The sequence below is a fragment of the Mirounga leonina genome, unplaced genomic scaffold (assembly GCF_011800145.1).
Source record: "Mirounga leonina isolate KUSES-001 unplaced genomic scaffold, KU_Mleo_1.0 Mir_488, whole genome shotgun sequence".
NCBI lineage: Eukaryota > Metazoa > Chordata > Mammalia > Carnivora > Phocidae > Mirounga > Mirounga leonina.
In genome coordinates this window covers 10,874,129-10,889,355 of record NW_023270777.1, presented here as the reverse complement: position 1 = coordinate 10,889,355, position 15,227 = coordinate 10,874,129, and the positions used below count along the sequence as shown (strand labels likewise).

The window sequence follows — 15,227 nt, the reverse complement described above, 5'->3', positions numbered from 1 at the left end:
CCCCAAGGTCCTGGGATTGAGCCCCGCATCGGGCTCCCTGCTCGGCGGGAAGCCCGCTTCTCCCTCTCCCACTCCCCCTGCTTGTGTTCCCTCTCTCACTGTGTCTCTCTCTGTCAGATAAATAGATAAAATCTTTGAAAAAAAAATACTATTACTATCTTTCCCATATGTAGAAAGTATATTTCCCATGTGCCCAGTGGAGAAAATTCAGAAAATAAGGAAAACCAACAGGAAAAGAGGAAAGGACTAGCTAGAATCAAGCACATTCTGACAGTTTTATTATGCATTTCAAAAAAACAAAAACCCTTCACGGGATGCCTGTGGCTCAGTTGGTTAAGCTTCTGTCTTTGGCTCAGGTCCCGATCCCAGGGACCTGGGATCCAGTCCCACATCGGGCTCCCTGTTCAGCGGGGAGTCTGCTTCTCCCTCCCCTTCTGCTGCCCCCTCTCTCTGTCAAGTAAATAAATAAAATCTTTAAAAAAATCACAAAACACAAAAACCCTTTAGTGAACATTTCTGGAGCCCCAGCCTGCTGAGGGCACAGTTCCGGGCCCACGAGGGATAAGGTGGAGATGGTGGCCCCAGGGAGCCCCGGTGTGGCCGAGAGGCCTGCAGGGAATGCAGCGGGGGCACAGCGACTGGCCGTGTCACCATGCCACCCGGATATGTTAGATGGGACAGCAGATCTGCTAGAGTGGGATGACACCCTTTCTTTTTCCGGGTTGTGTGAACCCGCCTTTGTACCGTGTTCATGTACCTTCTGCTCCTTCTGTGACTTGACAGGATGACATCATCGACGACGTGGACAGCTTCCTTGCCGCAGCAGAGACCCTGAAGGAAAGGGGCGCATATAAGATCTTTGTGATGGCGACTCACGGCTTGTTGTCATCAGATGCTCCCCGGCTGATTGAAGAGTCCGCCATCGACGAGGTAACCGCCACGGTCTGGGCTCCGCTGCCCCGGCACCTCTGTGCCTCCCGGTCCCGGTTAGAGAGAGCGGATGAGGGCTGCATTATTTGGTGGTTAAGAATCGATTCAGGGCGCCTGGGTGGCTCAGTTGGTTAAGCGACTGCCTTCGGCTCAGGTCATGATCCTGGAGTCCCGGGATGGAGTCCCGCGTCGGGCTCCCTGCTCGGCGGGGAGTCTGCTTCTCCCACTGACCCTCCTCCCTCTCATGCTCTCTCTCATTCTCTCTCTCGCAAAAAAAAAAAAGAATCGATTCACACTGTGGGTTATGTTTGCGTTTCACGGACCGGAAGCCTCTGTCTTTTGCGCATGGTACTAGTTTTACTAACTCTCATAAATGGGGCACATAAATGGGGCTGTGCACACTCCCCCCCCCCCCCCCCCCCCCAGACTCCATCACAGCCCTGCAGGCTGCCCATCAGCACCACTTTTAGAGAGACAGGAAGTCCTGCATCCGAAAGGCTAAGGGACTTCTTCAGGTCACACAGCTGGTAGGCTGAGCATTTATGATGCCAAAGCACAGCTCTCGCTGGTACAGACAGACGCCTGCGGTATGGACCTGGGGCAGGAGGGCAAACAGGGCAGTTTCCCAAGCCACCTGCATCTCACTCAAGCCTGAGGCAAGGCCATCAGGCTTATTCCCCCTGCTTTGTCTGCCCCCCAGGTCAGCCGGCTGATCTGCTTGTCTGCTCTGCCTGCATAAATCACATCTTTATTCTCTCTCAAGAAATGGGAGGTGTTTTGCCCTGGAGATTCCTGGGTATTGAATCCTCCATGGCTCAAACTCCTTTTACTTTTCCGAGTCCCACACTTCTACTCTTTAGCAGGCCATCTCCTTGAGCCTGGCCCTGTGTTCAAGGGTTCAAGGTGCCTTCGCTCAGACAGAGGCCAGGCTGGTGTGGCTTGGACCAGATCCAGCCTCCTTATGTCCAGTGGGACAGACATCCTAAGGGGCCAAGAATACGTGAAAGGTGTTCAAGGCCACGAACTGGATGCGGAATTCACATACTGAGTAGACGGAGAGGACTTCGGGCAGCTGTCACGGCCTGTCCACGTGGTTCCCACGGGTGCTGCATGCGGGCAGATTTGAAAAAGCAAGCCCGAGGAGTGGGGGGGGCCCTGCGGGACCCAGGCCTCCTAGAGCAGAGTGGCCTTTGGAGAGGAGGCATGAAAGCAGCAGAAATGGACACAAGTGCACCCGAGTCTTGAGGGACAGGCCCCCTCTGCGGATGGGCGCATTTGTGTCTTGAGAGGGGCCTCGCACCGATGCCCGGAAGGGGGAGTCAGGCCAGTAACTAGTGGCTACACCAGGTTTCTGGGGCGCTTAGGTGGCTCGGTCATTATGCGTCTCCCTTTGGCTCAGATCATGATCTCGGGGTCCTGGGGTCGAGCCCTGCATCGGGCTCCCTGCTCCATGGGGAGTCTGTGTCTCCTTCTGCCTGCTCGTGCTCTCTCTCCAATAAATAAATCTTAAATAATAATAATAATTAATAAACTGGGTTTCTGTGTTCACTCTGGTTAGGAAGCTCAGGTTTTTCCCGTAAACTTACAGCACAAAGCACAGTGGAGCAGTAGGGTGTAAACAGTGCAGGAGCAATGGTGGACTCTGCCGGGTAGGAGGTGGAGGTGGGGGACGTGGAGAGGCTGCCGTCCTCCTCTTTCAGAAGATAGTGCTCGAGGTTGATAAACCAAGATTTGAAGTGGGGGTTTTTGGTTTGTTTGTTTTCATTAAAATCCTTGAATGAAATGGTCAGAATAGATAAAGGCAGGAGATCAGTGGTTGCCAGGCCTCTGGGGAATGGTGAGATGAGGAGGGACAGTGAAGGCGTGCAGCGTTTCTTTCTGGGGGACGTGCTAAGCCCAACTCTGAGTGTTCTGAAGACCAGTGAAGCATACACTTTAAATGGGTGACTGGATGGTACGTGAATTATATCTCAATAAAACTGATACTTTTTTTTTTTTTAAAGGTTTTATTTATTTATTAGAGATCGAGCACACGCAGAGGGAGCGGCAGGCAGAGGGAGAAGCAGACTCCCTGTTAAGCAAGGAGCCCGATGCGGGGCTCGATCCCAGGACCCTGGGATCATGACCTGAGCTGAAGGCAGATGCTTAAGGACTGAGCCACCCAGGCACCTCTCAAACTGGTACTTCTAAAAACTGGTTAGAACAGATGTGGAAGGGACGCCTGGGTGGCTCAGTCGGTTAAGTGTCTGCCTTTGGCTCAGGTCATGATCCCGGGCCCTGGGATCGAGTCCCGCATTGTGCTCTCTGCTCAGAAGGGAGCCTGCTTCTCCCTCTGCTCCCCCCACCCCCCTTTTGTGCTCTCTCTCTCTGGCAAATAAATAAATAAAATCTTAAAAAAAAAAAAAAGAACAGATGTGGAAGATACATCCCCCAGTGAGGGTGGTTGATGCGTGAAAAACCAACCCCTACAAGGGAGCACCGCGCATGGGGCGCAGGTGTAGCGCTCCCCGCCCCGGGTCGTGCCTCACACCGATTCTCTGGGGGGGTTGCAGAGAAGTCTGTGCTTGATACCAGTGGGAAGGGTTTTCTGGGTTTTTTGTTGTTGTTGTTGTTTGTTTTGTTTTTTTTTTAATTTGGGAACTGTTCTCTTTCACAGGCCATGATAATTTATGTGACTCTTCATGTTTCCATTTTTGCCTCATGTGCCAGGAATATCAGCTACAAAAGGAAGTCACAATCAGATGAGGCTAGGTTTTCATGTCCCTGCTGCTGGTTCTGAATAATTCCTGACTGTCCACCTCTGTTTCAACAGTCTCCTTGTGTATGTGCATCTTTATTATAAGAGGTCTTGACGCTTATTTCAGAAGTAGGGAGTATAGAATATAAATATAATTAACAAATCATTCCCATCCCTGTTTTTTTTAGGACGGCTATTTTTTTTTTCCATTTGTAGCTGTTGGAAAGTGCTTCTTTGTCTTTCTTTTTTACCAAATCTTAATTTTAAGAAAAACAGCTTTATTGAGATATAATTCACATACCGTACAATTCACCCATTTAAAGTATAACATTCACTGGTTTTTAGTGTATTCACAGAATTGTGCACCCACCATTCTCCTCCCCCCAGAAAGGAGCCCTGATTCTCATTAGCAGTCCACCCCTCTCCCCATTTCTTCTCAGTCCACTCAGCCTTAGGCATCCACTAATCTTTCTGTTTCTATAAATTTACCGAATCTGGGCATTTCATATAAATAAAATCCTGTGATGTGGAACATTTTGTGTCTGGCTTCTTTCACTTAGTGTGCTGTTTTGAAAGTTCATCCTTGCCGGAGCAGGGTATCCATACTTCATTATTTGTTGCTGAATATTTCATCAAATGGATATGCCACATTTTGATTTTTCATTCATAAGGTTATGGAAATTTGGGTCGTTTCCACTTTTTGACTCTTGTAAATAATAGTGTTTTAAACATTTATGTGCAAGTGTTTGAGTAGAGATATGTTTTCATTTCTCTTGGGTTCTGTGGCCACTCTATGTTTAACCTTTTGAGGAACCTCCAGACTGTTTTCCAGAGTAGCCAAACCATTTTTCACTCCTCTTGCCAGCAGCGTCTGAGGGTTCCAGTTTCCCCACATCCTCACTGGTAGTTCTTATTCTCTGTCTTTTTGCCTGCAGCTGTCTTAGTGGGTGTCAGGGTATCAGACCTTGACCTAAGAGACACAAGTAGTGGGGGCGCCTGGGTGGCTCAGTCGGTTAAGCGTCCGACTCTTGGTTTCAGCTCAGGTTGTGAGATTGAGCCCCACACTGGGCTCCATGCTCAGCATAGACTCTGCTTAAGACTCTCTCCCTCTGCCCCTTCCCTCTGCACTCGCTCACTCTCTCTAAAATAAATAAATCTTTTTTTTAATAAAAGAAATGAGTAGTGTTCACATTGACTGAAAACATACGGTAGACTCACTCTCCTGTCAAGTAGAACCACAGAAATTTGAGAATATATCAGATTTTCAGATCCAGACAGGAAGCTACCTGGTTCTCTGATGCTGTTGGATTTCTTTCCTCTTGATTTGCAGGTGGTGGTTACCAATACGATTCCACATGAAATCCAGAAGCTCCAGTGCCCCAAAATTAAAACTGTGGATATCAGCATGATCCTCTCAGAAGCCATCCGTCGGATTCACAATGGGGAGTCCATGTCCTACCTTTTCAGAAATATAGGTTTAGATGACTGAACAGCTTTCCTTTCTTTAAACTCCCAAGGGCCAAACTGGAAGCAGAGAGTACTGTGAGGGGTCACGCCTGATTCGATGTACTTCCCAGGGGCCGTCTGTGCTTTGTTCCTTCCTTTTTGTTAATTCCTACGAAGATAGACCAACTTTTTATGTCGGTTTAGGTGTTTGTGAGTTTTTTGGGCGATTTTTATAAAAGAAAAACTATATTCTCCTCCTAAATGAATTAACAACCCTAGTTGTTTGTAGCTTAACTATTTCAACAATAACCTGGAATAAGACTTTTAAGCCCACAGACAGCCTTTTTCCAAAGTTGCTGGAGCCCAAGTGCTTAAAAAAGTTCATGAAATCAAATGATCTATACTGTGTCATACCTGCAACTGAAAAGCCAAAAAGATGATACTGTCGAATCCCAGCAAATGACATTTTTAGAAACGCTTTTATAGACACGCATATGTGAACGATTATTATGCGACCATTATTTATTTTCTGCAACAAAAGAAGGAATAAAAAACTTAACGCTGTGTGTGTGTTTTTTAAACTTTGTGTTTGGGCAATTTTGTAACTAAAATAAAATGAACGCTGAATACACTGTGTGTATTCACTGCTGTGAATGTTGGAGTGTTGGGTCCACTTGTTCGGTTTTCTCTTCTGCAGCTTGTCATGGTGCACAGTAGTCTCTCAGGGATGTAACGTTTCCTGTTCTGTTTGTCCAGGACCTGCACGTTTCTGATCGTAATCACTTGGCTGTGGGAGGAGAGGAATTCGAGTCGCAGGCTGTGAGCCCCGGGGGGCAGGTCAGCGAGTTGGCGTGAGCTGCCGCCTGCATCTTGGCATGGCTTTGTTCTGCTCCCTGTTCAACAGCACAGCCATGCTCTGAACAAAATGCTACCTCTGCATGCTCTGGAAGATGAGATGCTGGGGCGGGGGTGGTCGCAGAGGGCAAGTGATACGACCCTTGTTAATGTCAGGCATTGAAGAACTGTCTGCCCCGCAGTTCAGAGTGCAGAACTCAGAACTTGTCCATGAGAGTTGTAGCAGGCTCTGGAACACGGGGGTCCAATGAGTTAGACCAGCATGTTCTCCTGCCAAGGTCATCTAATGGCAGTCCCATCAAATTCATGGAGGAAAAGATTAATGACATTCTCACAAAGAAAAGGATTATTCTTTTACTTTTTGTTTCAAGTAAACTTCATCCCCAATGTGGGTCTTGAACTCATGACCCCAAGATCAAGAGCCAGATGCTCTACTGACTGAGCCAGCCAGGAGCCCCAGGACTAATTTTTTCTTCCAAAAACACTTAACCCTGTGGTTTCTGCCTATGTTAGAATCTGCAATTAAAATAGGTGACCTGGCACAAAATTAAGATTGGTCACTTACTGTCTGCCATATCCAGGTTTCTTCATGCTCCCAAGAGAGCAGCCTGACTCTGGGGGACTTGCTGTGGAGTGGGTCTGGGGCCTTGTGTGTGCAGAAGCACCGAGGGCTGTGCTTCCGGCAGCTGCCCTGGGTACCAGACGGTCTACTGCTCATCTCTCTGTGCTCATCGCATGCAGCAGTGTCCAGACCCCTCCTGACTCGCTGTCTCAGCCAAACAGCCTGTGATGGTTATGCTCCTGCAGGTGCATGAGAGGAAGGCATATTTTGTTAATTACCTAAAGTAATGCACACTGATGCTCGGATCTAATCAAAGTAGAAGCCTGCGCTGTTGACATGGGACATTAACTCTTGCTTAGAACTGTGTGACCTTAAAATGAGCTCTCTCCTTTATACGTTGTGAGCATGGTTTGCTTTGCTTTATGAAACCCTTGAAAGTAACCACATTTTCCTTTTACTTCAAAATGAATAAGCTGGCAGATGTCTACCAAGGATGGTGGAATGGGGAACTCCAAAAGTCTCTTTCTCCATAGAAGCAGAGAATAAATTGGCAAAAACAGAATCGACTTTATTGGAACTCTAGAAAATAAAAGTTTACAGCAACTAAGTAAATGGTCAGTAAAAAAACAAAACAACAATAAAGAAAAATGGCTGAATCTTGAAAAGATTGCTTTGTGGCACTTTAACTTACCCTGGTCCCATTCATTTTGTGCTTCCTGGCAACCTTGAAGACAATAGCCTGCATTCCTGGTACATGTTCCTTGTACCAATGGGAGAATACTGTTCTCAAAGAATTACGGTTATTTGTTTGGACCTGTCTACTGGCTCCTTGAAGAACTGGCTCAAAGGACTTGCCTTTATTTTATGCAACTCAGAACTCTTCAGAGCAGAGGGACAACTCTTAAGTTTAAAGGCAGATGTATTAGCCACTCCTCTTGGGACAAACAATGAAACCATTAAAATCTTGGGAGGAAAGGCTAAGGAATGAGACACTTCATGGGGAAAGGGCTTTGAAAATATCCCACATGAATGGGAGCGGGATATGAAGAGTGTGGGATTGCACAGAGTTGAGGACATGCTCAGAAAAGACTCAAGAAAGCTTTAAGTTCTCACCTCTGGCAGATTTGCAGGCTCTGTGCAAGCAAGAAGTGAGGGCTAAAGCAGAGTTGTAATCTGCCCAGCTGAGTGTTGAAGGCATGTCGTGAGACATGCAGCCCATCTGCAGACGGTTATTTTTCCTCTCTCCTTCCCTCCCTCCCTTTCACCCTTTCTCTCTCTCTCTCTTTTTTTTTTCTTTGTTTTCAGGCTTAAGGAAGCCTGTGATGACTCACATTCAGTTGGCCAAACAGAGATTTCAGTTACCATACACAAAAAGAATACAGACTTTACCAAAATTAGTTCAGAAAAGCCACTGAACAGACAACTACAAGCAGCAACAAACCCTGGGGAAGGAGGAGAATCTGATTTCCAGACTTCCCACATTATAATATTAAAAATGCCCAGTTTTCAACAACAAAAAAAAATTCTGGGCCCACACACAGGAAAAAAAACTTAATAGAAACCATCCTTGAGAAAGTGCATACATTAGATTTACTAAAGACTTTAAGTCAATGGTTATACATATGCCCAAAGAGCTAAAGGAAACCATGAGAAGGATGGCTCACTAAATAGAGAATATCAATAAGAGATAATAAAAATGAACCAAACAAGATTTGGGGAAGACAGTGGAGTGGGAAGCACCAGGAATCTGTCTCTCCACCTAGACAATTGCTGTGGTAAGATTTGATGGTTTTGAGACTCCAGAATCTATCGAGGGTTTGCAACCTCCAGGCGGAGTCTTGGGCAGTAAATTGTTAATTTTGGTCAAATTCAGCTCTTAGTACAGTTGCAGATCTCTGACCCCCATACACGCACTCCCAGACTGGTGGCAGGCAGCCATACCCGTGTTCCTGAAGCCACCTGCACAGCTTGTGGGTGCTGGCGTGGGCAAAAAGGACTCCGTCCTCCAAATAGTGGAGATCTGTGCTCTGACAGCTGGTTGCTGCTTCTGATCACGGAGGTGTAGACAAAGAGGCTGGGAGCTATTGTGATTGCACTTCCTTCATTTGTTGCAAGCCCTCCTCCTCCAGCTGATGAGAATTCTGGGAGATTTAAAGGCTGGTCTCCTTATTCCCAACCTACACCTCCAATTTTCTCCTTTTCCCTCTTTGGGAGCCAGACATTAAAGATTAGGACTCCTAATTCAAAAACAACTGCATATACAGGGAAAATTAGAAAGTTACTGCACATGCTCAGAGGATATGCAGGCTCAGAATAGAACTGAAGAGACCCTAAGCTCATCCCTCAGGTTGATCCTTGGCACAGAGACAGCCTACAACAGCAACTACTACTACTACGACTTTAATGAATACTGGGGAAGGGAGAGAAACCAATTTCCAGGGTTACCACATGATTAGATTCAAAAATCCATCTTTTAATTAAAAAGAAAAAAAAAGCATGCAAAGAAACAGGAAAGTATGGTCCATTCAAAGGGAAAAAATCAACAGAAATTGATTTCTGAAAAAGAACTGATGGTAGATCTGCTAGACAGACTTTAAAGCAACTGTCTAAAAGATGCTCAAAAAACTAAAAACAAACCCAAAACAAAACAAAAAACAGATGTGGAGAACAAGAAAATAATGTATGAACAAAGCAGGATATCAATAAGCAGAAAACCTAAAAAGAAACCCAAAGAAATTCTGAAAAGTACAACTAAAATGAAAAATTCACTAGAGGGATTCAAAGGCACATTTGAACAGGCAGAAGAATCAGTGAACTTAAGAAAATGAAACTAAATCTGAGGGACAGAAAGAAGATTGAAGAAAAGGAAACAGAGCCTAAGGGGCCTGTGCGACTCCATTAAGTGGATCAACATACACATTGTGGGAGACCTCCTCCAGAAGGAGAAGAGAGGGGAAAGGGGTAGAGAGAATATTTGAATAAACAATGGCTGAAAACATCAACATTTTATGAATTACATGAATATAAACATCGAAGAAGCTCAATAAACTCCAAGTAAGATGAACTCAGGGACACCCACACCAAGACACATTATAATCAAACTTTAAGAAGTCAGACAAAGAATCTTGAAAGCAGCAAGAGAGAAAAGATGAGTCTGTAACATACAAGGGATTCTCAGTAAGATTATCAGAATTCTTATTGGAACTTTGGAGTTCAGAAAATGGTGGACTCAAGAATTCAAAGTGCTAAAAGAAACAAAAGATGTCAACCAAGAATTTTATATTTGACAAACTGTCCTTCAAAAGTGAGGGAGAAATTGAGAGAATCCTGGGTAAACAAACACTGACGGAGTTCATTACCACTAAACCTGGTCTGCAAGAAGTGCTCAGAGGAGTGCTCCAAGGTGAAATGAACACTAGATAGTAACTTGAAGCTGTATGAAAAAACTATAAAGATCTCAATAAAGGCAAATACACAATTATAAAAGTTACTATTATTGTAACAATGGCTTCTCTTTTCTACATAATTTAAGAGACATATATTTTACAAATTATTAGTCTAAAAGCTAGTATTATTACAACATTACTGTGTAACTCTGTTTTTGTTTTGTACATAACTTAAGAGGCTAATGCATTTAAAAGATTATGTTTTGTGGAACAAAATGAATAAAGATTTAATTTTATAACAACTGAAAAGGGGTGTAAACAAAGTTGTCAAAGAAGCAGAGTTTTTGTAGTTATTGAAGTTAAGCTGGTATAAATTGAAATTAGTGTGTCATAATCTTAGAATATTAAGTATAATCCCAAAGATAATCATGAAGAAAATAGTCATAGAATATATATCAAAGGAAATTGGAAATGAATTTCAATGTTTTACTACAAAAAAATAAACTAAGCACAAAAGAAGGAAATGAGGGACAGTTGTTAGGCATCTGCCTTCAGCTCAGGTCATGATCCCAGGGTCCTGGGATCAAGCCCCGCATCAGGCTCCCTGCTTGGCGGGGGGCCTGCTTCTCCCTCCCCCACTCCCCCTGCTTGTGTTCCCTCTCTCGCTGTGTCTCTCTCTGTCAAATAAAATCTTTAAAAAATAAATAAAAATAAAACAACTCCCAATAGAGAAAAGCCCAGGATCTGATGGTTTCACTGGTGAATTCTCCCCAACATTCAAAGAATGCCCCAAAGACTGTGCCCCAGTCTGAGGCACCTGGCTGGCTCAGTCAGTGGAGCATGCAACTTTTGATCTTGGGGTTGTAAATTCAAGCCCCACGTTGGGTGTAGAGATTAGTCAAAAAATAATAAAAAAAGAAACAATACCAGTATTTTTCAAACTTTCCCCCAAAAATGTAAGAGGAAAGAATAATTTATAACTCATTCTATGAGGCAGACTTACCCTGATAACAAAGCCAGACAAAGACACTATAAGAAAACTATAGATCAATATCCCTTATGAATATTGATGCAAAAACATCAACAAAATACTAGAAAACTGGTTTTCAGCAGCATATTAAAAAGATTATAGACTTTAACCAAGTGAGATGGTTAGACATATGAAAACTGGTCAGTGTAATACACCATATTAAGAGAATGAAGAAAAATAGCCACATGATCATCTCACTGCAGAAAATGTGTTTGAAAAAATGGTAACTTTTATGATAAAAACGCTCAGAAAATTAGGAATACTAGAAAGAAATTACCACAACATTTTTAAAAAACCATGGATGAAAAATCTCCAGTGACCATCATACTCAATGGTGAAAGACGAAACTTTTTTCTAAGATTAATGACAAGGCAAGGATGCTCCTTTCACCACTTCTATTCAATGTATTGCTGAAAGTTCTAACCAGAGCAAGCAAATGAATGAATGAATGAATGAATGAACGAACGAATGAGTGGCATCCAAACTGAAAAGGAAGAAATAAAACTGTCTCTCTTTGCAGCTGATATGATCTTATATTTAGAAAACCCTGAAGATTACACATGCGTGCACGTGCGTGCATGTGCGCACACATGCACACGTGCGCGCGCACACACACACACACCATCTGTTAGAACTAAGAAATGAATTTAGGAAAATAGCAGGATACAAAGTCAACATGCAAAAATCAGTTGCATTTCTCAGCACTAACAATGGACAACCTGAAAGGGAAATGGAAAAAATGGTTCCATTTACAATAGCATCAAAAAGAATAAAATACTTAGGAATTAATTTAACCAAGGAGATGAAAGACTTGTACAATAAAAAACTACAAGGGGCACCTGGGTGGCTCAGTTGGTTAAGCATTCAACTCCTGATTTCAGCTCAGGTCATAATCTCAGGGTTGTGGTCCAGCTCTGCGCTCAGCACAATAAAGTGAAGTATGCCTCTACATTTATCACTAATCCAAGTCCACTTTTAAATAAAAGTGTACTGTCACAAATAGTTTGATTACCTTATAATAAAATAATCCCACTTCTTCTTTCCCCTCCTTATATCATTGCTGTTATTAACTTCATTTATACACAAGATACACATACCAAATACATTGTTGCTGTTATTATTTTGAACAGATTGTTATCTATTAGATCAATTAAAAATAAGAAAGATAAGTTTTTATTTTACCTTCACTTATTCCCCTTTTTAATGCTCTTCTGTTTTTTATGGAGATCTGAGTTTCTGACCTATATTTTTTCCCCTTCTCTCTAAAGAACTTCTTTAAACATTTCTTGCAAGGCCAATATATTGGCAACAAATCCCCTCAATTTTTGTCTCAAAAAGTCTTTCTTTTTTCTTTTCTTTTATTTCTTTTTTCATAGGGTACAGAATTCTAAGTTGGTTGGTTTTTTCTCTCAACACTTTAAAATGTCACTCCAATTCTTAATCGCAGGAAACAAACTGAGGGTTGCTGGAGTGGGGGGTGGGGTGGGAGGGATGGGGTGACTGGGTGATAGACACTGGGGAGGTTATGTGCTCTGGTAAGTGCTGTGAATTGTGCAAGACTGTTGAATCTCAGATCTGTACCTCTGAAACAAATAATGCAATATATGTTAAGAAAAAAAAGAAGAAGAAGAAGAAGGTAGTGGGAGGGGAAGAATGAAGCGGGGGAAATCGGAGGGGTGGACGAACCATGAGAGACGATGGACTCTGAAAAACAAATGAGGGTTCTAGAGGGGAGGGGGGTGGGAGGATGGGTTAGCCTGGTGGTGGGTATTGAGGAGGGCACATTCTGCATGGAGCACAGGGTGTTATGCACAAACAATGAATCATGGAACACTACATCTAAAACTAATGGTGTAATGTATGGGGATTAACATAAGAATAAAAAAAATGCAAAAAAAAATGTCACTCCATTCTCTTCTTTATTGCATGGTTTCCAAGGAGAAGCAGGATGTCATTCTTATATTTGTTCATCTATAGGTAAGATGGGTTTTTTCCCCCCTCTGGCTTTCAGGATTTTTTTTTCTTTATCTTTGATTTTCTGTAGTTTGAAAATGGTATGCCTAGGTGTGGCTTTTTTGGTATTTAGCATACTTGGTGTTTCTGACCTTTCTGGGTCTGTGATTTAGTGTCTGAAATTAATTTGGGAGAAATTATTGTTATTATTTCAAATATTTCTTTTGTTCCCATCTCTATTTCTTCTCCTTCTGGTATTCCTACTACATGCATGTTATACCTTTTGTGGTTGTCGCACAGTCCTTGGATATTCTATTTTTTTTCAATCTTTGTTTTCTTTACTTTAGCTTTGTAGGTTTCTACTGATATAGCCTCAAATTTGGAGATTCTTTCCTCATCTGTGTTTAGTTTAATAATCCATCAAAAGCATTTATTTCTGTTACAGTGTTTGTTTTTTATCTCTAGCCTTTCTTTTTGGTTCTTTCTTAAGATTTCCCTCTCTCTTCTTACATTGCCCATCTAGTCTTTCATGCTATTCACTTTATTCACTAGCACCCTTAGCATATTAATTATAATTGTATTAAATTCTTGGTCGGATAATTCCAACATCCCTGCCATGTCTGTTTCTGATGCTGGCTCACTTTCTTCAAATTGCGTGGGTTTTTTGTTTTCGTTTTTGCCTTCTGGTATGCCTTGCCATTTTTTCTTGATAGTTGGTCATGGATAAAAGGAACTGCTATAAATAGGTCTTTAGTAATATGATGAGGCGTGGGGACAGGGGAAGCATTAAATTGTCCTATAACTAGGACTCAGTGAACATATATGCCTTTAGACTCTGAACTTCACAAATGTGTCTCAGTCTTTTTTCTTTTACCAGGTCATTTAGGCTTTGATAATACCCCAGCAATTTAGACTCTGGTTAACTAATTTCTCCTGAGGGCAGGCCTGTTAAGAACAGGATACTCTGACATATTTCAAAATGATTCCTTCTCCCCCTCCCCCTGCCAGAAGCACAAGGGGATTTTTCTCCAATGTTTACTGTGAGAACTTGGTCAAGCTCCTGGAGGTAAAATTTGCAAAAAAGGTGGAGACCACCTCCCCCTCTACCATGACAGGGTCCTCCTGAAGTTTTTAACTCTCGGAGTTGTCCATGCGGAGCTTCCTGCAATTCGCCAATTATTGTTCCGATTTTCCTACCCCAGCCCCACTTCTCACAATGATTTCCATTCATGAGTCTGCTCCCACTCTTGTGGGAGTCCCCAGAACTCACCTGTCTATCTCTCCAATCCTCAGGGCTGCAGTTTATTCTCTGTCCTCATCTCTTAGAGATTCAAGAAGAGTTGTTGATTTTTGGGTCAATTCAGCTTTTTGCTTGTTAGGACAGAGTGGTTCATTCCAAGCTCCTTACATGCAGTATTGGAAACTAGAAGTCCCCATGAAGGTATTTTTTAGTTGTGATTAACCTTTAAGCCAGTAGACCAAGTAAAGTGGATTACTCTCCATTATGTGTGTAGGTCTTATGCAATCAATTGATGGCCTTAAGAGAAGAGACCTGTTCCTTGAGGAAAAAATTCTGCTTCTAGAAGAATAAATTCTGCCTTTGAACTTGAGACTGCCAGATCAACTCTTTCCTGGTTCTCCAGGCTTCCCTGGTTCTTTCCTGCTGGCCCATCCTTACATTTCAAACTTGCTGGCACCCACAAGTGTGTGAGCCATGAGCCAATTCCTTAAAATGAGTCAATTTCCCTCTCTCTATATATAGATAGATAGAGATACAGATATATAGAGATCTATATCCATCTGCATCTATATAGATAGATCTATATAGATACTTCTATATATATAGATGCGATGGATATAGATACATGGATATAGATCTATTTCTATGTCACACACACACACACACACACACACACACACACACTTTGGTTTTGTTTCTCCAGAGAACAATAATACACCTGAATATATCAACCTAGTTTGAACTAATATCAATTTAATTTTTTAATTATATACAAATATATATGTATATATACACATATAAACTTGTATATCCCCTTACAGTGTAATTAACAAATTAAAAATTTATACATTGTGTTCATGAACATGAACTTAGAAGTATTGTTTTTTGTTTTTTTTTTTTAAAGATTTTATTTATTTATTTGACAGAGAGAGACACAGCCAGAGAGGGAACACAAGCAGGGGGAGATGGAGAAGCAGGCTTCCCGAGGAGCAGGGAGCCGGATGCGGGGCTCGATTCCAGGACTCTGGGATCATGACCTGAGCTGAAGGCAGACGCTTAACGACTGAGCCACCCAGGCACCTCTAGAA

At 42.7% G+C, this 15,227-nt stretch overlaps 1 protein-coding gene across 7 annotated transcripts in view; it reads left to right on the top strand.

The window, feature by feature from the left end:
* The window catches only part of PRPSAP2 (phosphoribosyl pyrophosphate synthetase associated protein 2), a 53,156-nt gene extending 43,136 nt beyond the window's left edge, over positions 1-10,020 (top strand). For 2 of the 7 annotated variants that reach the window (XM_034989720.1, XM_034989716.1), the window contains 2 exons: positions 784-930; positions 4,998-5,648. In XM_034989720.1, the coding sequence (XP_034845611.1) occupies positions 784-930; positions 4,998-5,156 (306 nt within the window). In that variant the 3' untranslated portion in view covers positions 5,157-5,648. Of the gene's footprint in view, positions 1-783; positions 931-4,997; positions 5,768-5,869 lie in introns of those variants that run through there. The other 5 variants (XR_004676390.1, XM_034989717.1, XM_034989718.1 and 2 more) reach the window with 5 other exon arrangements.
* The last annotated feature ends 5,207 nt before the right edge of the window (positions 10,021-15,227 follow it).